This window comes from Pseudomassariella vexata (assembly GCF_002105095.1).
Source record: "Pseudomassariella vexata strain CBS 129021 chromosome Unknown BCR38scaffold_29, whole genome shotgun sequence".
NCBI lineage: Eukaryota > Fungi > Ascomycota > Sordariomycetes > Amphisphaeriales > Pseudomassariaceae > Pseudomassariella > Pseudomassariella vexata.
In genome coordinates this window covers 21,453-44,214 of record NW_024467984.1, presented here as the reverse complement: position 1 = coordinate 44,214, position 22,762 = coordinate 21,453, and the positions used below count along the sequence as shown (strand labels likewise).

General features: G+C 51.3%; 8 protein-coding genes across 8 annotated transcripts; 2 read left to right on the top strand and 6 right to left on the bottom strand.

Moving 5' to 3' along the window:
- Positions 1 to 419: 419 nt before the first annotated feature.
- Positions 420 to 1,802, bottom strand: BCR38DRAFT_491231 (uncharacterized protein; the record flags this gene model as incomplete). The annotated part of the gene is made up of 3 exons (XM_040864635.1): positions 420 to 1,426; positions 1,483 to 1,565; positions 1,624 to 1,802. 3 exons carry the CDS (start codon positions 1,800 to 1,802, stop codon positions 420 to 422), a joined length of 1,269 nt encoding a protein of 422 aa, XP_040709447.1.
- Positions 1,803 to 2,124: 322 nt separating this feature from the next.
- BCR38DRAFT_452763 (U3 small nucleolar RNA associated protein) lies at positions 2,125 to 4,562 on the top strand. The gene is made up of 9 exons (XM_040861546.1): positions 2,125 to 2,424; positions 2,584 to 2,654; positions 2,713 to 2,830; positions 2,880 to 3,107; positions 3,170 to 3,274; positions 3,332 to 3,518; positions 3,580 to 3,685; positions 3,746 to 3,818; positions 3,905 to 4,562. Exons 1-9 carry the CDS (start codon positions 2,277 to 2,279, stop codon positions 4,201 to 4,203), a joined length of 1,335 nt encoding a protein of 444 aa, XP_040709446.1. The 5' UTR covers positions 2,125 to 2,276; the 3' UTR covers positions 4,204 to 4,562.
- Positions 4,563 to 4,637: 75 nt separating this feature from the next.
- BCR38DRAFT_357246 (regulator of G protein-like protein) lies at positions 4,638 to 6,186 on the bottom strand (the record flags this gene model as incomplete). Its single annotated transcript, XM_040857087.1, has 3 exons — positions 4,638 to 5,509; positions 5,572 to 5,965; positions 6,025 to 6,186. 3 exons carry the CDS (start codon positions 6,184 to 6,186, stop codon positions 4,638 to 4,640), a joined length of 1,428 nt encoding a protein of 475 aa, XP_040709445.1.
- A 1,011-nt stretch (positions 6,187 to 7,197) lies between these two features.
- Positions 7,198 to 8,455, bottom strand: BCR38DRAFT_127061 (uncharacterized protein). The gene is made up of 2 exons (XM_040853521.1): positions 8,035 to 8,455; positions 7,198 to 7,976 (listed from the first exon to the last, which is right to left on the bottom strand). Exons 1-2 carry the CDS (start codon positions 8,341 to 8,343, stop codon positions 7,452 to 7,454), a joined length of 834 nt encoding a protein of 277 aa, XP_040709444.1. The 5' UTR covers positions 8,344 to 8,455; the 3' UTR covers positions 7,198 to 7,451.
- Positions 8,456 to 10,832: 2,377 nt separating this feature from the next.
- BCR38DRAFT_491227 (Glucanosyltransferase-domain-containing protein) lies at positions 10,833 to 12,192 on the top strand (the record flags this gene model as incomplete). Its single annotated transcript, XM_040864634.1, has 2 exons — positions 10,833 to 10,980; positions 11,060 to 12,192. 2 exons carry the CDS (start codon positions 10,833 to 10,835, stop codon positions 12,190 to 12,192), a joined length of 1,281 nt encoding a protein of 426 aa, XP_040709443.1.
- Positions 12,193 to 13,455: 1,263 nt separating this feature from the next.
- Positions 13,456 to 15,423, bottom strand: BCR38DRAFT_462068 (protein kinase; the record flags this gene model as incomplete). The annotated part of the gene is made up of 2 exons (XM_040862600.1): positions 13,456 to 13,487; positions 13,815 to 15,423. 2 exons carry the CDS (start codon positions 15,421 to 15,423, stop codon positions 13,456 to 13,458), a joined length of 1,641 nt encoding a protein of 546 aa, XP_040709442.1.
- A 2,730-nt stretch (positions 15,424 to 18,153) lies between these two features.
- BCR38DRAFT_452751 (short-chain dehydrogenase) lies at positions 18,154 to 19,917 on the bottom strand. Its single transcript, XM_040861545.1, has one exon. The coding sequence runs from the start codon at positions 19,669 to 19,671 to the stop codon at positions 18,598 to 18,600; it is 1,074 nt and encodes a 357-aa protein (XP_040709441.1). The 5' UTR covers positions 19,672 to 19,917; the 3' UTR covers positions 18,154 to 18,597.
- A 597-nt stretch (positions 19,918 to 20,514) lies between these two features.
- BCR38DRAFT_317410 (uncharacterized protein) lies at positions 20,515 to 20,927 on the bottom strand (the record flags this gene model as incomplete). Its single annotated transcript, XM_040854726.1, is given in 3 exon segments — positions 20,515 to 20,567; positions 20,638 to 20,755; positions 20,772 to 20,927. Coding segments are annotated over 3 exon segments (327 nt in total), but the record flags the coding sequence as incomplete, so codon positions are not given.
- Positions 20,928 to 22,762: the final 1,835 nt, after the last annotated feature.

The following is a 22,762-nucleotide window of genomic DNA, read 5'->3' as shown; positions in this document are numbered from 1 at the left end:
ACTGGATGGATGGTTGTATGTTGGTTTTTCAACTGGAAGGGTTAGTCGGTTGGGTCTGACTACTATTGGAACGGGAACGGCGTTTAGAAGGACAAGGCAAGGCTCGGCAGAGCATCACCAGACACAGGCAAACGTATTAGGCCTTGCCAGGCCAGGCGTTTGGCTTGGTTTACATTGTTTATATAAATACCCGGAGACAAGTTTTGCGCCGGCACTTTCCTATTGTTCATTTTTGCTCTCATTCAATTTGCACCGATTGCATAATTCACTCTAGGTATTTTACCTATGATGCAGCTATCGCCCAGCCTTCTCTGAATTGACGCCGTAGTCTGTGTCTGTCTACAATCCTAGTATTACAATTCCGACCGGCGCCTCCTAACCTCCGCCGCCCTTATGCCATCCTGCTTTCCGACGCAGCTTTACTCAAGCATGGAAGCCTGGTTGCTATAGAGCACATCAACCACGTTCCCCAACTTCTCAATCGTCGTCAACGCAGCATCGTAGCTCTGGTCGCGGTGCGTCTCGTCGAAGATGATCAGGCAGCCAGCACCCTGGTCCAAAACACCAATGATGACCTTGTCAAGGATCATCTGGCTAAGCTTACGCTCGATCTGCTGGGTGTCGAGACCGACCATTTTGGCAATGTGGTCGATCTCGACGCGGCTGAAGGGCTCAATGACTTTGATGAGGTTCTGCTCGAGCATGGCATCGTAGAGGCGGCGCAGGTGGTTGCGGATGAAGGCATCACTGCCGAGCTCGTACTTGTAGGCGGCGAGGGCCCGCTCGTACTCCTCGAGGGACCGGTTCGAGTGGGCGCGCGCAATGGCCTTCATGGCCTCGAGGTTCTGGCCCGCGTACTTTTGGGCCTGCTTGGACGCCATGAGGTTGTTGACGTCGTCGACGAGGTTGAGCATGATCTTGCACAACAGCATGTACTGCAGCGCGGCCGTCGCCTTGACCGTCTCTTCCTGCGTATGATACCCGTCCAGCGCCTCGATGAAGTACGAGTATGCCGTGTTGAAGTCCTGATCCATCGTGTGGAGCATCCCCGATTGCATGTCCAGGTTGGCCTGCAGCAGCGGCGGCGTGTAGACGGAGGCGGCGCTCGTGCGAGCCGACGTGAGCGCCGCCCGTGCTTTCGAGATGTTGCCCAACGCGTGGTACACCCTAGACTCAAGAAGCTGCACCTCGACCAGGACTAGCTTGTCGTCCAGTCGCTTGAGCTCGCGCAGCAAGCCGTTGATGAGCGTCAGGGCCTCGTAGTACGACTGCTTGGCCATGTAGAGCGTCACAAGCCGGGTCTCGAGGTTTTGGCGTAGGAAGGTTCGGCGCTCCGATGTCGCCCATTCTATACATGACTTGGTGATGGCGATCTGGATGTCGTTCGTGTTGGGGATGGCCTCGAACAGGTCAAGTAGCGAGCGGACTGTCGAGGGCCTTAGTCAGCTAGGCGGGCACTTGTCACGATGGGAACAAACCTACCCAACTTGGCCGTCTTGGCCTTCGCAAAGGAGGAGAGAACCGTTCTGCTGGTTATGATGAGATCTACCAACTCCTGTGGCTTCCTAAACACACTATGTCAGCCACGATGTTCGGTATGTCAACGAGGCCCAGATGACTGACTTCTCGTCCCGGTATAGCTCGCCTAAGCTGATCAAGGCCGTCTCGTACTCCTTTATGGCGGCATCTGAGTTGATTGACGGGGGCTTCGTGACAATGTCCTTGTAGATGGCTTCGGCTTTTCGGGGATCGGTGTTGGCTAGCGTTTGCGCCTCTTTCACGGCCGACTTGCCTGCAGCCATGATGACCGTTGTTTATGGGGATTGGATGGGGTGTGATTGACGTAAATGCAATATCCTGGGTTGCTATGGGTTGTTATTAGTTGTAGCAGAATCGCCGGGGTATTCGGTGGTGTATGTCGTCTCGTTGTAGATGTTAGTTCAGAATGGGGGACGCTCAAAGTACATCTGACGACTGCCAACTTGAATCGGAGCTCCAGGTGCTTCCAGCCTTGCAGAGGCTCCTAGGTTGCCGCGCAAACGCGGACGGGGCTGCATCCATACCCCCTGGCATGGCGCACGGATCTCTCTATTTCAAAGCTAGCTAGGTCAACTCAGAACTCCAAAAAAAAGTTCAGCAATCGATAACAACCCACTTCGATAACTTCGAGATCCAGCAGCCCAGCAGCTTCCTACGCCAACAATTTCCGGTCGCCAATTTCCCGACGACGACGATCTTCAAGACTATCGGAAGCATCGTGTACTAATTGCGACACCATGAAGATCAAGACCTTAAGCCGATCAATCTCGGCTCATCAGCCCCCGGGCTCTGTGCCCAAAGCTCCGAGGAACTTGGATCCCGCCCTCCATCCGTTCGAACGAGCGCGCGAATACACTCGAGCCTTGAATGCGACAAAGTTGGAACGTGAGTAGGACGGACTCGAATTCATGCATCCCGCCTGCTTCTCGTTTCAGGGATTGAAACTGTCAGAACCAGGCGGTTTGGTCCCTGAGATCTCGACGAGGACTTCACGATGCACAACGATAGATTTAGAAGAACAGAGGGCTAACTTTGACGTATCAGGCATGTTTGCGCAGCCTTTCATCGCCCAGCTTGGCCATGGACACACAGACGGAGTTTACTGTCTCGCAAAGGTGATTTCACTGGGACACGGTCAGCAGGAGAGACGACTGACGTTGGGCTACTGAACAGGATCCGAACTCCTTGGAACGTTTTGCAAGTGGCAGTGGTGACGGAATTGTCAAAGTTTGGGATCTCACCAGCAGGGAAGAGATTTGGCACGGCTCGGCACATGAAAACATCGTGAAGGGTAGGAAAACATTTTGCAATTGTCGTTCCACCCTGCTAACACTCGCTAGGGATGTCTTGGACAAGAGACCAGAAACTCCTCACATGTGCCGCAGACCGATATGTGAAGCTCTTCGACCCATACCAGACCAACAGCGATTCCGCCCCTATATCGACTTGGCTCGGCACCAACGCTTTCACAAGCTTGTCCCACCACCGCTCGCGCAATGCATTCGCTGCTGCATCCTCCGTCATTTCCATCTATGACCTCGAGCGGCATACCGCAGCGCCAGAAATACGTACGTTAATATGTCCTATGCATACACTTTCATCTATGAACACCGTACTTATACTTCTGTAGTTCAATGGCCGAACTCCACCGATACCATCACCAATGTTTCATTCAACCAGATTGAGACGAGCGTGTTGGCGTCTTGTGCTACAGACAGATCTATCGTCCTCTATGGTGAGTACTCCGAAGCCGAAGCTCTTAACACAAGTCAATGCTAATTGTCATGGCAAGATCTGAGAACGAGCATGCCTGTTGCCAAGACTGTACTGAAGTTTGCCACGAATGCCATTGCCTGGAATCCGATGGAAGCATTCAATTTCGCCTCTGCATCAGAAGATCATAACTGCTATATCTTTGATATGCGAAGAATGGACAGAGCTCTGAATGTTCTGAAGGACCATGTGGCAGCCGTAATGGAGTAAGTCAAGTCACTGGAAACCCCAGTCCTTTCAAGATGGCAATTGCTGATCCAAGACTAGCGTCGAGTTTTCTCCAACTGGAGAAGAGTTAGTAACTGCAAGTTATGACCGTACAGTTCGCCTGTGGTGCAGAGACAAAGGTCACTCTCGAGACATATACCACACAGTACGTCACCCACGGTTCTTCGTCTCCCTTGAAATACCAAACTACTAACTGCTGTGATAGAAACGCATGCAAAGAGTATTCTCGGCTAAATGGACTCCGGACTCGAAGTACATCTTGTCTGGTTCAGATGATGGTAAGTTATTCACTTGATGAGATGAGTAATCCAGGGCTTTCCCTGACTCTACCATCATCGTTGAGGATAAATACTGATTGGCATAGGCAATATTCGATTATGGCGCTCCAATGCCTCCAAGCGGGAGGGTGTGAAGTCGGCTCGACAACGCCAGGCGCTTGAGTATAATGAGGCACTTTCTGATAGATATGCTCATATGCCAGAGATAAGGCGCATCAAGCGCCATAGACACGTGCCCAAGGTGGTGAAGAAGGCCGGAACTATCAAGGCCGAGGAGATTAAGGCTCTCAAAAGACGTGAAGAGAACGAACGCAACCATTCGAAGAAGAAGTTTGAGAAGAGGAAGAGTGAGCGTGAGAAGATGATTCTGGCTCAGGAAAAGTAGTATGCCCGCATGGCGTATCTGGTTTGCATTGGGTTGGCGTTTATTTATGGAAAAGGGATACCATCAACATGGGCTGGCGTTTTGAGTTGGCAAAACTACTTCCATGCGGCCTCAAGGCACATAGGTGAAGACGTATTGCGATGTCGCATTGTAAATTTACATGCTGCATCAGCGGCACAATGTTCGTTCATACAATGCCCTGTCCGACTACGCAAATTCCATTAATATCCATGTGCACACTAGCCTCGCCTATGATGCTGGAATGGTTCTGTCCTGATCTGTCCACGTTGGGTCCTCATTCGCAGGCTCAGTCAACGAGTTCATACAGACCAGACGGAAATTACTGACTAGTAGGCACGGCTATGGACCAGCAATTTCTGTTGCTGTAAAGGGGAAGAAGTTACGCGATCTCATTAATGCGTGAGAATATCACATTAGTAGAAGTTACCAGAGGGTATAAAAACCGAACCCGTCGCCAGCCCCAACGCCAGCAGCGTCCCCCATGCCATGGCCTCAAAGGTCACCCGATCCTGCATGGCACGCAAGTGCTTGTTTTGTGTCACAATGGAAACCTCGAAGACCTTGTTCCAACCCGACCTGTTTTGGTATGAACCCACCCAAGGCTCCTCGTCAAACGCAATGGGCCCTCCCAGACACTGTAGACTGGGTTTGCCCTGGAGGTCCGCGCTGGCGATGCGACTGCTAGTACTTGGGCTCTTCTTCTTGTGCTGGCTTTTTCTGTTCTTCTCCTTTTCGGTGTTGTCTTTCTTGGCTTTCGTCTCATTGCTGCCATTATCACCACTGTCAGCTTTGTCGTTCTCGTGTAGTACGCTACCGCTGAAGTCCTCATCAGAGAACTGCTCCCAAGGCCTAAGATTCCGCTTATAATTCCAGTGCAGAATAATACACAACCCATGCCGCGACGCCACGAGGAATGAGAAACCAATACACCACAGCGGCAGGGCCGTCATCCGTATGAAGCGGTTCAAGCCGGAGAGAACCAGGACCGCGTCGAGGGCGAAGCCGAGGACGATGAGTGCCGCGGCAAGCCATCGCATGAAAATGACGCGGGGCCGGTTGCTGTTTGATACACTCCAGCGGATGAAATTAGGGTGGCTCTGGCCCTTTAATAAAGCTTCGGCGGCCGCGAATGCCGGGAGCAGGGTGGAAGGGTGAGTTGTTTGCTGGACAGCTTGCATACAGGAGTTTCGGTCTGAGTGTGTGAGATTCAGCTGGCGCGGGCCAGTTGAGGAGATGTAATGACGGACTATGCGTGTCATCTCGTCTCGGAAGGGCTGTGCTGAGACTACTGCATCGAATTATCAACATCGTGTGTCCGCGAGTAGCCTCCGTAGAAGAAGAACTCACATTGCTGCCACTCACTTCCAGTTTCCTCATTGGTGCGTTTTGTATCCAACGACGAACCCCGCGGCCAGGAGAAATTGGTCGAGTTCGATTCCGTCCTTTGCGGTTTCCTCCCTGGCCGTTTTGCTCCCTCGCCATCCTTGGGATCTTTTTCCAGTATCAATAGAATCCGATTCATCCTCTCGGTCTGCTCGCTCAAGCTTCTTGACCGAGAGTGCGCTGTTGACCTGGGCTGTAGCATCTTGCTAGGATCCCATGCGGGAGAAAGTTCCTTTCGTTCCTTAGGTAGTCCGCTCCAGCGCTCGACGTAGTCGCAGTACCAGAGGAAGAATTGCAAACACTCTGCGTTGTACTCGACATACATGAGGTAGTCCATGAAGTCGTTGAGAGAGCATGGCTAGTGGCAGATCAGTACCACACCCCCTACAGGTCGAGAAGCAGCGATGGCTAACTTACCGGGAGTGTATTATTCTTGACAATCTCGTCAAAGCAAAGCTCCTTAGGTATATGAGGTTTACTCGCCTCCGCCGCTTCTAGGTAGGAGGCGCATTTCGACTCAGTCAACTGTTGTTTGTCGTGGCCCAGATAATCAGGGCGACGGTAAAATAGTAGCGACATCTTCGGGGTGTCACCGTCGTATTCGAAGTAGGATATGACTTTTGATTGCTGGGGTCTGGAAAGGTCAGACTTTCGATAGGTGGCAGACTCGCTCGCATAGGTGACATGAACCGCTCACATCTCACAGGAAATAATAATTAAACCGCAAAGACCGGGCAAGTTTTATTTCGGCTCGTTTTCCTCGTAAATGAATCCCAACCAATCTCAACGTCGAAGAGGTTCGCCGACTCTCGAGCCTTAATCTGGAGAGAGGAGGAGCCATGTGTCAGTACTTAGTCCACAATTCCGTTTTATATGTGATTGAAGCCATCGGGCTTAAAATGCCAATAGCATGACTATTTAGATGCCCAGCTGCAACACTTGACAAAGGAGGATCCTGGTTTCATCCGATCTTGATACATGATGACCCGTGGCAATGGTTGACGGCTGAGTAAGAGATAAAGAAGGATGGAGAAATGTCAAACGAGCTGATTTCATGCAAGCAGAGAATCGTCAGCTGGCCGATGACGAGAGAGAAACACAAACAGGAGCGGTTGGAGGTTCATTCTACGACTAGTCTCCACCCGTGACGAACGACAAAACGGGATTTTGACTGTTTTTTCGATCCTAGCATAGGATCTGCGAGACATAACACATAGCATGAAACTGTTGGTTCGGTAGACAATGAACTTGACGAAATTATGAGTAAGCGGCTTCACTGCAACATATTGCCAGGTCCTCCTGTGCACAAATCCAGCCGGTGACTTGGGGGCGAGCATGCTTGGGTTTTTGACAATAAATCTTTTGAGGCTTTTGAAGCCGTCGGATGCTGCACAAATTGTTGATACCTCTTCAGCGACTCCCCGCAATTTGGATGCCGGTCGGCGATCAATGTCTGAAGCACCCAGCTTTCCGCACTTGTGAAACGTCTAAACCGCAAGCCTAGCCTCGGTTTGCTCGCATTCCGGTTGAGACAAGGCGATATAGGGTCAAGTCTCACCAGACTGGAAGATAAGAAAGCACGCGGGATATTGGATTGTCGGCCCTGTCGGGGCCCTTTTGCAACATCACTTGACAACCATGTTCTAGAGGCAGGGGGCCGTTGGATCAATCTTGCATTTCTTCCCCTCGATGCCAGAACGATGAGCCAGTTCTGTGCATTCCGACTGCCTGATCTCTTGCGTCGGAAATGAAGTCCTTGGCAGTATCGCTTCCATTGGCGGATTATGGCGTGATGATTGAGAGCTGACTTCTGTGGCGGCAAATGGTGTGGTAAAGGGGACAACTCAAGTCCAGCCCAGGAAAACCATTGTAAAAGCAGATAACGTTGTAGTCCATAGTGACGACGCCTCAAAATGAGAAGTGCCCGACGTAGCGGATGGAGACGCGGTGGCCTGCGTGCTGGAGCCGAATTGAGACGTCTGGGATGGACCGGACGAAGACGAAGTGTCCTCTGAGCCAGTAGTAGATGATGATAAGGTGCTGCTCGTGGCAGAGTTGGACGTAGTCGCCGTGGCCTGTACACTGGAACTCGGTGTGCTGGAAGTCTTCCAAGTGACCGAAGTTGGAACCTCGCCGATTTTGTATACAGTGGTGGTAGCCGAGTTGGCTACCTTCAGACACCCATCGCGTGAGCACTGCATACCGACTCCACAACAACCCCCCCCTTGTTCGCTGTCGCACTGCGTCGTTCCCTCCATACATACCGGGGAGAGGTCGTCAGCACATTGCAATGTGCTACGGCAGCATGCGATCTTGGAATTGCTTAACCCGTGCGGATAGCAAGCCATGCCCAGTGGACAGCAGATGTTCTTCGGTCATATCAGCTTATACATTCTTTCATGACAATCTAGACGGAGGTAGACTTACTGGCTGGCCTTGCTTTGAGCAGGTGAGACTGCCACATGCGACCAACGGAGGGTTCAATCCGTCGTTCTCCATTCCGTACTGTGCTTTTCTTGCCCTGATATCCACCCTAGCTCTGGTTTCAACGGTCTGCAACGTCGCGGCTGACTCCATGCCATCCACATCTGGAGTCTGGATGTCGGCAGCCACCTCCATCGCAGTGCCACTCTCCCCCTTCTGTAGCAGCCAGACACCAGAAGCGTAGTAAGCGGCATAGTAGTTGGCAGTCATGACAATGCCTATGATCAAGATGGCGATGACAATAAGCCCCATGCCAATCAAAACTATCCACCTCAGCTAGGGGCGGTCTTTGAAGGGCAGCTTGTTGCGCCAGTCGATGCGCAACTTGTCCGTATTGCATTTCCACCATGGTCCTTCTTGGTGTGTGGTGTGTTTAGGCTCTTCGACGTTCGCGGACATGATGGGCAGAGGGTTTCTAGGGCGACAGCGCCGATAATTGGCTGACGTGAGTGGTCAAGCAGTGATTTTAAATGTTACTAGGGCAGGTATATATAGGAGTCATAGGATGAAGTTGTACGAATGTTTGGCAGGCTTGTCGAAGGTGGGAGATTGAATATAGTAGGAGTCTGTCGTGGACCGCGCTGAAGAGTTCCATTGGTTCGTTGGTAAGTCGAGGCGGAGGAAGTGACGACGGGCATCCGGGTTCTCTTGCACTCATACGTTCTCCGTATAATCGAAGGAGCACTCCAGGCTCCAGCTCCAGAGCCACCGACCTTGCGCAAGGGCCTGCAACTAAATGAAGAAATGACTTTGCAGTCGAAGATGGCTGACGTTGAATATTTTCTTTTCAGAAAAACTGTTTCCATGCCCGTCACTCTGCTCGCCCAATACACTTCCTCGGTGGAAGTGGCTGCAAGCATTAGAGGTATTCTGAATGAAGGCCATTGGCCCGAGACAACGGCCATCATTCATTTTGTGCGCCAAATTGCAGTCAAGACGGCGTGATATTGTCAGTGCGCGCCCCCGATTGGAGACTGGAGTCGAGCTTTAGAATGAAGTATGGAATGCTGTGTTCGCAAACCTTGGAACTGTTTTTGTAGCTTAAAAGCTTTTGAGATAGGAGCTGTCAAAACGCTGGCACTCAGCTCTGTCTGTAAGTCGTCTTCAAGCCCGCAGTTAGTCAGGTGCACAGCCACAGAGCAGCACAGTGGCTCTTTTGGAGCGGAGAGGCGGGGGCTTTGTGGAGCCTTCTTCGGAAAAACAGAGACACACCTATTTCTGGTTCATTCATTCCCGCAGCTGCTCTGCTAGAACATGCGTTTTGCGGGACACGCTAAACTCTCATGTCCAGAAATGATTACTTTCAATCTTGGGTGTTGCCCGGATACGCATATGCTGCGTGCCTCGAGACGAAAATATCCTACAAGAATGGCTTGGCTTTGCCTCAATAGAACAACAGATACACCAACACCAAACTGGCAGTCACGCGGAGGATTGATAGGATCTCCCATGTTCGAGACACAGTGTCTCGCAATGCTGCAGCTTCCTTGCTTCCCCATCTCACCCGCACGATAGAAGAGAAATCCCCAGTCACCACTGCAGATCTCCGTCAAATGGTGTGCTGCGTCATTGAAACGAAACCCCTGCCGGCTAATCCCAAACGGAAATCGTTATCAATGGTCTACATGGTAGTCGAGATTGGTCCATTTCGCAGACACACGGTTTTCAGTGCTGCTGGGGTGGTACAAATGGTCCCTAATGTCCGCGCGACGGCTCCCGCCAAGCTGAAGCAAGCATTTTCCGCCGAGACGACAAGAAAAATGCCGCTTGATCGCAGCCCTGACAGACGGGAGACCGGGCATGGGCTTAAGCCAAGAATGTCGCTTGCGCTTGCAAACAGTTTGAATCCCCTCTGCTGTGTATACCAAACTGCACAGTCGATCGACGCAGCTAAGGTAAGATGATAGCCAATGCGAGAGCTGCACCTCTGCACTGTACCACCGATTTGGGAGCAAAGTGGTAAAATCAAGGAAGAGCTTGCCGCATCTGCGCGCATCTGTGGCCTGCTTCGAGACTCTAGCTCCATTCTGGGATAACTAAAAGTGCCCCTGTCCGGAGCTATCTGCCTGCCGTCCTATCACATCGTCGACATGCAAAAAGGCCGCATGATCAAGTCCACTTGAGCGAGGCAATGGGTTAAGCTGTTGATATTTACAAGGATGATTTAACAGCTAGTAACAGCCGGTAAGAAACGATTGTTGAATGTGTAACTTAGCGAAAAGCGCGTGCTTGATTAAGACGGGTGCAATGACCGGGTTTAATTGATCTCGATATGCTCGTTTCTCTGGAACTTTTGATCTTCCCGTCGCTCTCCACTCCCTATCCCGCCAACACTACTCACGGAGCGGTTTGTTTGCGGAGAAGGACGACAGCACCGTCTTGGCTTGGAACACTAACCGACAGGAAGGGACCTTCGTTTGCTTGTTTGCTGCCAAGTCAGTCGCTACCAGCACTGGAACTTTGAAGACACGGCTGCTCCTCCCGTTTGCTCGTCCCACCTCACGATACCTCATCCGACCTTGGACAGAAATAAATGAGCAGGTGCTCCAGATAAGTTGTTGATCTTGCTCGAGCTCGACTGTCCCTCCTCTCATCCCCTCGCCAACACCCCTCGACGGTCTTGTTCGCATAAAAACTTGCTTGATCACCTTGGATTCCTGCGTACTTGGGTATTCGTAGCAATTTTTGGGTCAGCTCGACATCAGTGCTTGATCACTCGAGCCGCTCAACAACCAACCACCATGCGCTTCTTGGCCAGTGTACTGGCGGCTGCCACCTTCTACGGCGCCGCCACAGCCATCCAGACTATCGAGGCCGTCGGCAACAAGTTTTTCACTAGCGACGGCAAGCAGTGGTTCATGAAAGGCATCGCATATCAGCTAGTCCCAGGTGAGCTGAGCTTTTGCCCATGGTCTACTTTATTCAACGCTTTGCCCAATGAAGCATCTGTAGCTAACCTTGTGAACAGACGACCCGCTAGTTGACACGGAGCAGTGCATGAGGGATGCCGACCTCATGAAGACTCTGGGAGCCAACACCATTCGCGTCTACCACGTGGATCCCGACGCGGATCACGATGGCTGCATGTCGGCTTTCGCCGAGGCTGGCATCTACACCATGATCGACATGGATACATTCGCCACGTACATTATTCCTACTGCCCCTGCGTGGAACCAGACGCAGTTCGACGCGTACAAGAAAGTCATGGATGCATTTCAGGGATACGACAACCTTCTCGGTTTGTTCGTTGGAAACGAGATCATCTCCCAATCCAACCACTCACTCGCTGCCCCCTTCATCAAGGCCGCTGCGCGAGACTTGAAGGCTTACCGAAGCTCCATGGGCTACCGCGAGATCCCTGTCGGGTACTCGGCGGCTGATATTGCTGAGTTGCGACCTATGCTGCAGAATTATCTGACGTGCGGTGGCAATGCCTCGGAGAACATCGACTTCTTCGGCTTGAACTCGTACGAATGGTGCGACCCTTCGACTTACGAGACAAGTGGATACGCCGTCCTCGAAGCCCAAGCTAAGAATTTCCCTGTTCCCATCTTCTTCTCCGAGACTGGATGCAACACGGGCGAAGGAGGCCGCACTTTCGAAGACCAAGCAGCCATCTTCGGACCCCACATGGTCGACGACTGGAGCGGCTCCATGATCTACGAGTGGATAGCCGAGGCCAACGACTACGGTTTGATCTCATACGGGCCCGCGGTCGATCCCACTGCGACGGGCGAGAATGTCGTCGGTGGGTTCACCGTCAAGGGCACGCCGACTCCCGTTGCCCCTGACTTCGACAACCTAAAGAGTCAATGGGCGACTATCTCTCCGACCGGCGTCTCCAAATCCGCCTATGATGCCAAGAAGGTTTCAACGCGCGATTGCCCTCAACCCACGAGTGGGTGGCTCGTTAACGGCAACGTCGCCCTACCCAGTCTAGGCGCCACGTTGAGCTCTAGTGGCTACGAGGCCGTTCCATCTGCAACTGGAAGCGCCGCCGATGCTTCCTCGACGCAGAACGCAGTTTCGGGTTCTAACGAAATCGCTGGCATGGCTGTGGGTCTCGTCGGCGTTTCGATGATCTTCACGTTCTGGCTATGATTGGATTGATGTCTGGGTTGGATTCGACCAAAAAATAATTAAGCCGTTTCATTTCTGGCTTCTAACGGTTCTTTCCTTTCTTCATACCCCCCGCTCCCTTTTCACCACTTAATTGGATCGTGGCTGGCATCGTTCAAAGATTCCTCTGATGATACCCCGCCAAGTCGCGCTGGAACCTACCAAGACGAAATGACATGAAACGGGCAACACGCACACACGCACACACACACAACATTCACGACCATGATATCACACAAGGCATCGTACAAGGCGTTCTTGTCTTGCGCATATAAACCCCCTCCCCGTACATAGATATATGCGAGCATGGAAGCATCGCAGGAGCAACTGTACATTGATAATCGCATTCCTCGTCCTTAATTTGAACGAGTTTGTTAATGACTTTGGGAGCACGGGGATATCTGAGAGAACCGCATCTCTCAGACTGAAATAATAGATGGAAGATGGCAGTCGCCGAGAACAGACGATGTTTTCTTTGTTTGTAAATAAACACTAATATCCAATCTATCGACTTCAAAGCAGACTTGAGCCCGGCCCATGGCGGTGTAACTTAACATGTGTCCCTGCCAGGAAGCCTATCGAGAAGCTTTGTCTTTATACGACGAGTATGTATTTACCGTCTTGAAGAAGTCTACGTCGTCACCCCTACACAGCGACACCATACGCTAATGCAGCGTTACGGATAGTGACCGATGTCCCAAGTAGCCGAACCAGGGTCTTCAAGATCGGATGAGTGCAGGTGTCATGTAGTTGTCGGCAAGCGGCATGGCCCTGGCATGACACAGAAACGGTCGCCACCTATCAGAAAGCCGGCTGGCCATATTCGATAAACAGTAGCAAAACGTCGAGTCTTCGATACTAGGAATGGCGTTTGATTGCAGTGGAATCGAGAACAAGTGGTTAAGTGCAAGAGAGATCGTAGTCCTCGGCGGATGATGGTCCCGCCTGCAACGAAGCCTTGTTGTGGGCGTCATGGCTCTCCTTTTTTTTCTGCCTGGTTATCCTTGCGGGGAGTTATGGTTGGTTTATGGCGGGAATTCAAAGTCATGTCGCGCATGGTTTGAGTGGGAACGAGACGGTATTCAGACGAACACGATGCAGAAGATATCAAGCAACTCAAAATTAATGGTCTTGAATGAGCTTGGACCGATTCTTGTACATGGTCTCTCATCTCCGGTGATAGGTTCTGCGTCGAGTGCACCTTTATATATATCAACGTACAACTCTGCGGTGTACTGCAACCAATTAGTCCCTTCTATAAGCTGTTGAGCCACTGCCTGGTGAAACAGAAGTCACGGCACCGAACTCCAAACATGGTATCACAAAGACTATCCCTTCCCACTTGCTTCGAACCAATCTTATCTCATACCCACAATCAATGCCATCAACATATCATCACCGTTCTAATCACCCAACGCTGGTCTCTGCAGGGGTTCAAACCAAAAAGTCAGCTTGCTTCGCTCTGGGGTGCAAACCAGAAGGTAGGAGGTTTAGGTTATGGTTACCTGCATAGACGGGAGCCTCCCAAGTCCTCACCTTACTCACCCTTAAGCTTTGAAAGGTCGGAGAGCCAACACTGCTGGAAATGCTCTCGCGGTCTTTACCACTGCTATTCGTCCGCCTGTACTCGAGGGACTTCAATGTCCCGCCGCTGTGTCTCTTCGTTGCGATGGTCAACTTCTCGCTCTCCTGGCCTATGCGAAGATTACCGAAACCAAAGTCCCAGCCGTACTGATGTACGCAATGGGGCTCTTCGATTTGGCAGCATTCCTTCAGAATATTGTATATCCGTTGCTCCACTTCTTGGGCGGTTGGTCGATCATGAGGTGCCGCCGACAGCATTCGAGCTACAACCTTCAGCATAGGTGCTATACCACGAAAGACCTGGTCATCCTTCTTGCTGGCATCTTTAGCAAGCCCTGCCATCCACGATTCGACCTGACTCAGATTCTTGTGAAAGGACGAGTCCAAGACGGCACCGCCACGGCCCGGAGTTTTGTGTTTGGCAGCTCGGTGGGAAGCAAAGGAGCGAGTCTGTCGCTTCATCTGCATGCTGAGTAGTTCAAGGATTACACATCCAAGAGAGAAGATATCAGCGGCTTGAGGGTTGAGATGCGGGTTGGGCGTGCTCAGAATTGAAGCAGGGCTGGGCATGTCGGTATTTCGGTTGATTGAAAAGGAGCCATTTTCTGGTGAAGCCGGTACAGGTGAGTAAAGGATGCTTTTGCGATGTGGTGCTGAGCTGCATGCGGTTGGTCGAAACCATTGTTCAGGGGCAGCATAGTCGTAAGATTCCTTGTCGAAGGCGGCCTTGTCAGACGAGTTTGCCAGTGCTTCGGAACGAAGGCGCGATATGTCGGTGAAGAAAACGTGGTTTTCCGTGTTGAAAAGTATTGTCGAAGGTCTGATGTTGCCGTGTGAGCGGCCTCGGTTATGAAGGTAGCATAAGGTATCGGCGAGACAGTGGACCCAGTTCATGACACGCAGCCGTCGGTTGTTTTTGGGCAGGGCCTTGAGGGGTGCTGGCAAGGATGCCAGTATGGACTTCAGACTATAGTCGCTTGCGGGGGTAAACAAGACATATCCAAAGCCTTGATGCGTATAGGACGCAAAGTACGACTTGAGATGGTCATTCTGTACGTTCTTGGTGCTGTTGACCTCGTACAGGAACTCCTCATACGGTAAAACGCCGTTGCCAGTGCCTACAGGAATCCGGCGGCGGGAGAAGATCTCGCCCGGCCTATTAGGCAACTGGACTTTGTCGACCGAATGGCTGGCATTCAACCCAGCTCCGGGTCGCCTGTCCACCACTTCGATGGGCACCACTTCCACGTCATGATAGACTGCATGTTGGCCCTTTTCCACATAGTGGAGGAGATATTGGAACTGGCGATAATAAAACCTCCTGTCGACCCTATCGTCTCTGGTGGCAGTCAGGGCCAGACGCTCGACTTGATCAAGTGCGATGGGCAGATCGGTGTCATCCCAAGCATCGTCGATGACACCAAAGATCTGATCCGGAACTCCAAGATCAACCAGGATGAGGAATATCTTTTTGGCCTTATCTTGGATCCATTCCCAGTAAGTGCCGTCTGTCAAACCGCCGCCAAACCCAAGGGCTCTGTCCAGACGCTCAATCTCCTCGGGAAGAAGGTGCGAACAGACGAACTGTCGAGTCACAGTAGCCTCGATAAGAGATGTGTCCCACCACATGGCTTGGCTACTGTGGAACCAGTGCCAGTATCATTACTCCTGATACAGGTTGCGATTCAAATACGGCAAGTAGACGAGGTCAAGATGTCGTCCGAGCGCTGTGATCACGACTTGCCGTGGAGAGTCAAGGTGGTATCTGTATCTGGAAACCGGAGTGTACATATTATGCAAGACAGTTCAGGTAAATATGCTTGATATATAACGGAGTAGCGTGGCGGCCGTTGTCCTGCGAGATTTCCGGTTGGGGACACAGCAAAAAAAGAAAGGACATAACCAATGCGTGTGGTCTCCGCTTTGTCATGGTACAGAGCAGCTGCCCAGAAAGCGAGGCTAGATGCATTTGGATAACATTCAGCGTCTCGGTTGATATTGCGTCGTTCTTGTGAGTCTCGAACATCGTGATTGGCTCAGAATAAGCAAAAGATAAGGGTGTCTGGGCGAGCTGGGATATCTCGATGGTGGACCGAGTCGGAACTTATGGACCACACCTCGCCCCGCGTACGCGGGATGTGCATCGAGGGCCCTTGTTCTACCACCTGGGGGGCCTGCAGCTGTGCAATGCTTTTCTCGCGTGTTCATTATGCAAGCGGACGTAGGTGGGCAAAATCTCGAATTCGTCAGCTCGCCGCAGGGCGCTTGGGGGCACGATCTACAGATCTTGATGGCCCCAAAACGACTCCGTTATGCTGTTATCGTCGAAGGTTGTTCAGGACCGGTGTACTGGAACCAGATGGAAGTGCACCTTGTTCCCCCGTTTCTCCCCGACGTACTATGATATGGCCAGTATCCACTGCAGACTGCAAACCCATCACGAATAGGAAATGCCTCTCGGCGTGAGACGATGGTGCCGAATTGGCTCAAATGAGATCGGCCCGCCCTTAGAAAGATCGCAATGGAGTCCCACCTTGCATCTGACTCTAGTGTGACGAAAGTTGTGTGCTAACTTACGATGAAGACTCGGCAATTGCTGGATGTGGACGGAAAAAGCGGGAGGCTTTTATCGCAGTCCCGAGAGGTGTTGATGTGTCAGGCACAATGCTGGGGGACTGCGGCCGGCAGCAGCCGAAAGTCTAACCTCGGAACCTATAGTTCGCCTTCGACTTGACACCGAAAAGCAATAGACAAGCGCTCTGATAACAAAAATTACTTCCAAATCTTACTACGACTTGAGCATATTAGCAGTCGATCACGCTTCCGAGCCTTCCATTCGGCGTCAACTGCAACAATTATGGATCTGATCATCGGGTGGGGGGCATCCTAGGGCTGAGAAGCGCTTATGTCATAAGTAGTATCTGAAGGTCAACTATGCACACTTCAGGGATCAGTACGGTTGCAACGCGGTTGCAACACTTGCTGCTCACGCAGGACGACACCAGTGTGAGACAAACTGGGGATTTCAACACTGTTTACTTTGGGGCCACGTACATAATTGGCACAAGCATCCCTATTATTTTCATCTCTTCTGCTGCTTGTTCAGTCTGGCAGCTTTCGTCAAGCTGGATTGGATGAAGAGCCGACCACTGGGTGATTTCTCAGTTTCGGTAGCACATTCTGTACCGCGTTAAGCTAGTACGCCTGGAAAAGTCTTTAAACGGTCTCAAGGTGCGTCGAGGACAGGCTGAAGAACGTTGCACGGCGTGGTATCAATCAATTTTGAAAACCGCAACTCATGAGTCTCCATCAGATCGCCGTATCATAAGCCGAGATTATGCACAAAACTGCAAATGGAAATTGCATGATCTACTTCCATGCCAAATCGGTTGGCATGTTCCCTCAAGACAACGAGCTCTCAAGATGCACTCCCTGCCAGGATCCACTCTTGCTCGCTAGCTATCTTATGCATATGGCTTCAGGGGTTGGATAGCAAGTCGCAACGTATCCCATCTGGATCATTTAGATCGTGTTCCACTTACTACCATGTAATCGTGGTATGGTTGATATCAGTCCATTGTCCGTCATATACTGCTTCCGTATGAATAACGTAACCCCCCTATCTTAGCTAACCACTGCCAGGTCTGCTTTTGCAAATTCGACCCGTGAGTCGGTTTCATCGGTAGCAGAGCACCCCTCAAACACTACTGACAACCATCCATCGGCTACGCCAATCCGTAATCCAAATCGCTAACTGTCCACGCATCCTGCCTCACTGATTTACATCTCCAAAAACGCGATGCTCCGCTTGGGAACCATCTATGATTCGCAAATGACCAGCTCGACAAATTCCAAATTTGCATGTCGTCGTATCCAAATCTGCATGAGTCACAATGAGCCTCAAAACGGTCGACACAGAAGCCGATCACTGATGAAACTTACGTCGGCTTTCAACTTTATCTACTATTTGTCTTCTAGCATAGCCTCTCACTTCCATTTTTAGACATTACAATGCTGCGTTGTCTCGGCTCTTGAATTTCGAATCTCAACTCGGTCTCGGACTCTTCAGCAATCAAGCTGGGATTCCCGCATGGGTGAGCACGAATTTGGTGTCGTCTCCTACTATAGTGCCGCGGCCACCTGCAAGCCTACGTTACCAGGGTCACATCGGCCTCCGGGGGGAGGGTGGGCGGCTTACGCAAATGCTGTGCATTATCACGGGCCGGAAGATACCATCGAGCAATGATTGTGCATAGTTGCTACTGTTTTATTGTGTGTACCGTCCCGTTGAGGAAGGACCCAAAAGCTCAGATTACGTCACTCTGCCTCGGGTAGCCTTCGATACTTATTTGATCACAGACGGGATATCTATCAAATCTGTTCGAGTTTCCACTCTTGGGGAGCGGGTGCAATGTTCGAAATCTGATCGTCACCATGTTTCTAGGCAATGTAGGTCGCTCGTGCCAACGTCTTCTGTCCCTAGCTGCTATATCAAGGAAGTTCGCCGAGCGAGTATGAATCTACTTAAGTAGGTACGGTTTTCATCCACCAATCCGAGCGCCGAACCAGAAAGAAGACCGGCACGTGTTGGCATGGTTGGGGGAAATAGAGTAATCTTGCATACAACTGTCCAGTAAATGATCAACCTCGCTCATGGTCATCCGGCTCTAACAGTCTAGATACTTGAAGATGTTGGATCCTCCAAGCTGCTCCAAACAAGCGCGCAGCAGCCCGCGCCACGATCTTTGCGATGCAGTTTGCTCTGGATGAGTCTTTGGTCCTGGTTTACCCTGAAAATCCGTATCATATTAAAGTCCCGTTCTTTTCGCTCAACTCACTGCCCTTCCGCCCAATAAAGCCCTGCATGCCCTTGTCAACGCCGGACAGCTTTCGTGCTATCCCTTGGATGCCGACAGGCAATACGTTATACCAGTCGATCCATCGTGCATACAGTGGCATCGCAATGTGGTCGCTCAACCCCATGTCGATAGCGGCCATAATCTCCTTGGCTACATCTACGGGCTCAACCACGGGGGCAAAGAAGGAGCTTGGCGACTGAACTCCGTAGAAGAGCGGCGTACTGAGTTGGCCAGGGGTAACAAGAATGGTCTTGATTTCGGGGAACGCCTTTAGCTCGGCCTGTAGTGATTTGTGCAAAGCCGTGACGCCAGCCTTTGCCGCTGCGTAATCGCTAAGTTGCGCGGCGCCGAGCTGGCCGATGACGCTGGAAACAGTGACAATGGTGCCGCCGGTCTCGTTGCGTAGCATGCCCGGGAGGAATTGCTTGATGGTGTAGAAGTGGCTCAGGAGGTTCGTTGATAGACTGCGCTCGACGTCCTCGATGTCCATATCAAGCAATTTCTTGCCCACAACCTCAGCAGCGTTGTTGATCAAAACAGTAACGGCTCCAAGATCCTTTTCTATTTCGCCTGCCACCCGCGCAATTTGTGCTTTGTCCGTGATGTCGCACTTGTAGTAGGTTATTCCTCTCGCATCGTTGCTCTCCAGCTCGGCCTTGTCCAGCACAGCAACCGTGGCTCCGCGCATGCCGTAGACCTCGGCGACCAGCAGCCCCAGCCCGCTGGCGCCGCCCGTCACGACAATGACCTCCTCGCTTAGGTCCACCTCGCGGTGCATGCCGTATGCGATCTTGTGGCTCATCATGTTGCCCATCCAGACGAGCGTGACTGCGACGGCCCAGGCGCTGGTGGCCATCATGGGCTTGGCCGTGTAGGCCATGTGCTCGGCGCGGAAGCATAATGGGATCAGCCATGCGATGAAAGGGTGGAAGATGGTGACATTGAGGACTTTGAGGAGAAGGTCGATCGACAGCGGCGCAAACCACGAGTCGCGCATCGGGGGTGTTGGGTGATTCATGGCGGGCGTGAATTACTAGTATTACTACTATCCGTTGTAGAGCGTTTGTAGTCGTCAATGGCTGCCCAGCAGGTAGATATTAGAAGAATGGAAAAAAGTCAATTAGCACCCGGCAGAGCTGGATTGAGGAAAAGAAAAGCTTTGAGCGAGGTCGGAAAAGATGGGATGACAAGAAGTTGATCATTCGAAAGTCGTCTTAACAGAATCTCGAGTTGCCCGTCGGGGCTGTAGCAACGAGGCCGCAACTTCTCAGCTCGTGAAACAAGTGGCAGGGTACCCCTGACCCCGTTTCACTACAGCGGGTCATGCCTTCCCATTCTTCAGTCGGCGCGTGCCGAAGCTCAGCAAGTAGCGGACAACACAAACTGCGCACTCAGGTGGAATAACCAAGTTACGCCTTTTTACTACACCAGGATATCGGCCTATTCCATCTGTAGTGCACCGTTTGTTTCGTCTTTTACTTCCCAGGCTATCAGGCTTTAGTACTGATATTTAATCATCACAGGATCATTTCCTAATTTAAATTAGCTTGCCTCTGAAAGCTACTCCTCAAACCAAGCACGGTCGCCGGCAATACCTGCCCTGAGCAATCCAGTGGAGATATAGGGGGCGTACAGCTAGCCACGTTTCAACTCATGCATACAGTCTTCGCGCCGACTCAGACATCTCAAATCTAGTAGCTGCCGCCATGCCGTGCTTCTCATCCAGTGCCGTTGAACTGGCCTCTGCTACATGCTCGATTAGCTCCGCCTTGAGCTGCAGCCCATTAAACCTAAGAGAAATCTTCTCAAGTACCGATCCACGCGTCTCGATGAATAGGAAGCATACGACAATCAGCTAAAAAAAATAAACAAATAAAAAAAACCAAACCAGCCACATACCGTATACAATGTAGTCTTTTCCGAACGTTCAGTGAGTATCCTAAGGTGCTCTTTCATTCGGGTTTTGGTGGTGTCTGGTACTTACACTTCTCTGTGATTGCGGTAAGTGCAATGGGTTTGACGTATTGATTGAAGATCAGAGCGATGGTCACGGCGAAAATATACAGGACGAGGCTCTTGCATCTATCTGTTAATGGTAGGTTCTTACCGGGAAGAAACAACGACATAGACCCTCCGAGATGGCGTCCTGCCAACATTGAAGGAAGTGTTGTACAGCACAATCATGGTGAGTACCCCCTTGACAATATCTGAATTGACAGTGCCACCCCCTTCCATCTGCCTTTCATAGGTTGCCTGGAGTGCACTCCAAGCTACGCACGAGTGTCAGCCGGATCAAGTATAACACTGACTGCTAACATGGATATTCACCAACTAGGAAATGAACATCCCAGTAATAGATGCCAGGAATAGAGTTCGTCTGCCAAACCAGTCTACCACGAAGAATGCCGCAAAACCTGTAGAAATCAAAGACAAGGCAAGCACGGCGTTGATACACACCTGTGTTCCCTGTGAGGTGTACCCGATAGAGTCCATGATGAGGGTCAAGTAGGACTACAAACTCAAGTCAGCTCGGATTTCAAGCCCATGTTACATCAGACACTCGTTCACTCACCGATGTAAGTCCAGGCGGCTACGATAGCGCCCAAATTCCACGGGACTTTGAAGAAGCTGACAACCACCGACTGTAGAGGGGTTTTGTGGTCTACTCTAGTCTGGCCACAGCCCGTTTATGTAGAGACTAGATGCCTTCTTGGCTCCACAGCTCCCAAAGTAACAATAGCTGGACTATTCGTCTATCTCCACATTGCAGGGGTTACGTTAGGGTTCAGGTTCGTGGTTCATGGAGTATATGATGGGGTACCGTGCCCGATGTTTGTAAATAAGTAGCTTGGTTCCTGTTCATTTCTATTGGAATAGTCAGTCTTATGTCGCGTACCCGGGTCTGGAACCTATACTATCGCCATGTCTATGCCTTTGACGGTAGAAGATGCCCTCAAAGGACGAAAGACGGGCTGGTTCGCCAGCAAAAGCATCGTAAAGCTCAATGCTATTCAAATGCCACCTCGTATCCTCGTATACCAATGGGTACGATGGTATGATGATGAATGGCCTTCAGGGCCTGGACGAGTGGAAGGCTTACTTTGAGCATGCCAGACTGAGCACATTGGCTTTGTCAGTGCAAATCATCAGTTAGCAAGGCTATCTACTGTGTCGTATTCACACAATCTCACGACTGAACACCGTCCAACATGCTGGGCAGCTGATCGCTCTGCCTTTTGTTCCCACTGTATCCCATCGGTTCGGTCGAGGAAACACCCTCGTGGCGTCGGCAGGATATGAGAGTTGCACTTCAAGCGGCAGCTCAAAGCGGTACTAATATACTTACACAGGCTCTTCGTCCATGCGAACCCGGGTATCTGACAGGACCCAGCTGCCATGTTCACACTCACTCGAGGGCTCATCGGCTTCGGAATCGCCCTCGACTTCGTGGCTGCTCCTTTGCTCACCACGGAACTCGCATTACCTAACCAAAAGGTAACCATGTCTACTGTGTCAATTTATCTCAAGGCCCGGCGGACTCGGGTATTGATACCCCGACGCTCTGACTTGAACTAGGAAGCGTCATTTCTCAACCTATCCTGTACTTCGCAGTGGTTTTTATTAACCAATCACCACAAAGTATTTCTCTGCCACATTACAAGTACAACACTGGCCTCATTGGTAACTATGTGCAGTATGCAGCCCCCTTAGTGATTTTACCAACATGTGTTCTAGCTTGCTATATGTTACGACTTATTGCCGGGGTCCAAACTGGCGTGTGCTACGATATCCCGCATCGCCCATTCCATTGGGAATGATCATGGATTCGTATCTAAGCAGGGTACGGGTCTAGAGTCTCGCTGACTCCACAGCGCCCTTGCAAGGTAGCGTCAAGGCATATCGTGACAGTCTTGGAAATCTCACCGCAACACCTGCAGATCCAAGGTCGGAACCATCTGGCTGGGCCGTCCAGGTCTACTACTGAGTAGTTCCAGAGCGCAGTCCAATGCAGGCAGCTCGTCATGATTTGCAGCAGGTCCGCATTTAGCTCGCTAAATATGCGCGCCTGAATAGTTCCATTTGGTAGGCACTATAGTCTCGGCTTATCT

Excerpts from the sequence above, each read along its gene's own strand:
- BCR38DRAFT_452751 (XM_040861545.1), bottom strand. The coding sequence starts at position 19,671 with ATGAATCACCCAACACCCCCGATGCGCGACTCGTGGTTTGCGCCGCTG.
- BCR38DRAFT_127061 (XM_040853521.1), bottom strand. The coding sequence starts at position 8,343 with ATGGGGCTTATTGTCATCGCCATCTTGATCATAGGCATTGTCATGACT. Across the intron at positions 7,977-8,034 it reads GCTCAAAGCAAGGCCAGCCA|AACATCTGCTGTCCACTGGG; the intron begins GTAAGTCTACCT and ends ATATGACCGAAG.
- BCR38DRAFT_452763 (XM_040861546.1), top strand. The coding sequence starts at position 2,277 with ATGAAGATCAAGACCTTAAGCCGATCAATCTCGGCTCATCAGCCCCCG. Across the intron at positions 2,425-2,583 it reads GAATGCGACAAAGTTGGAAC|GCATGTTTGCGCAGCCTTTC; the intron begins GTGAGTAGGACG and ends TTGACGTATCAG. Across the intron at positions 3,819-3,904 it reads CTTGTCTGGTTCAGATGATG|GCAATATTCGATTATGGCGC; the intron begins GTAAGTTATTCA and ends TGATTGGCATAG.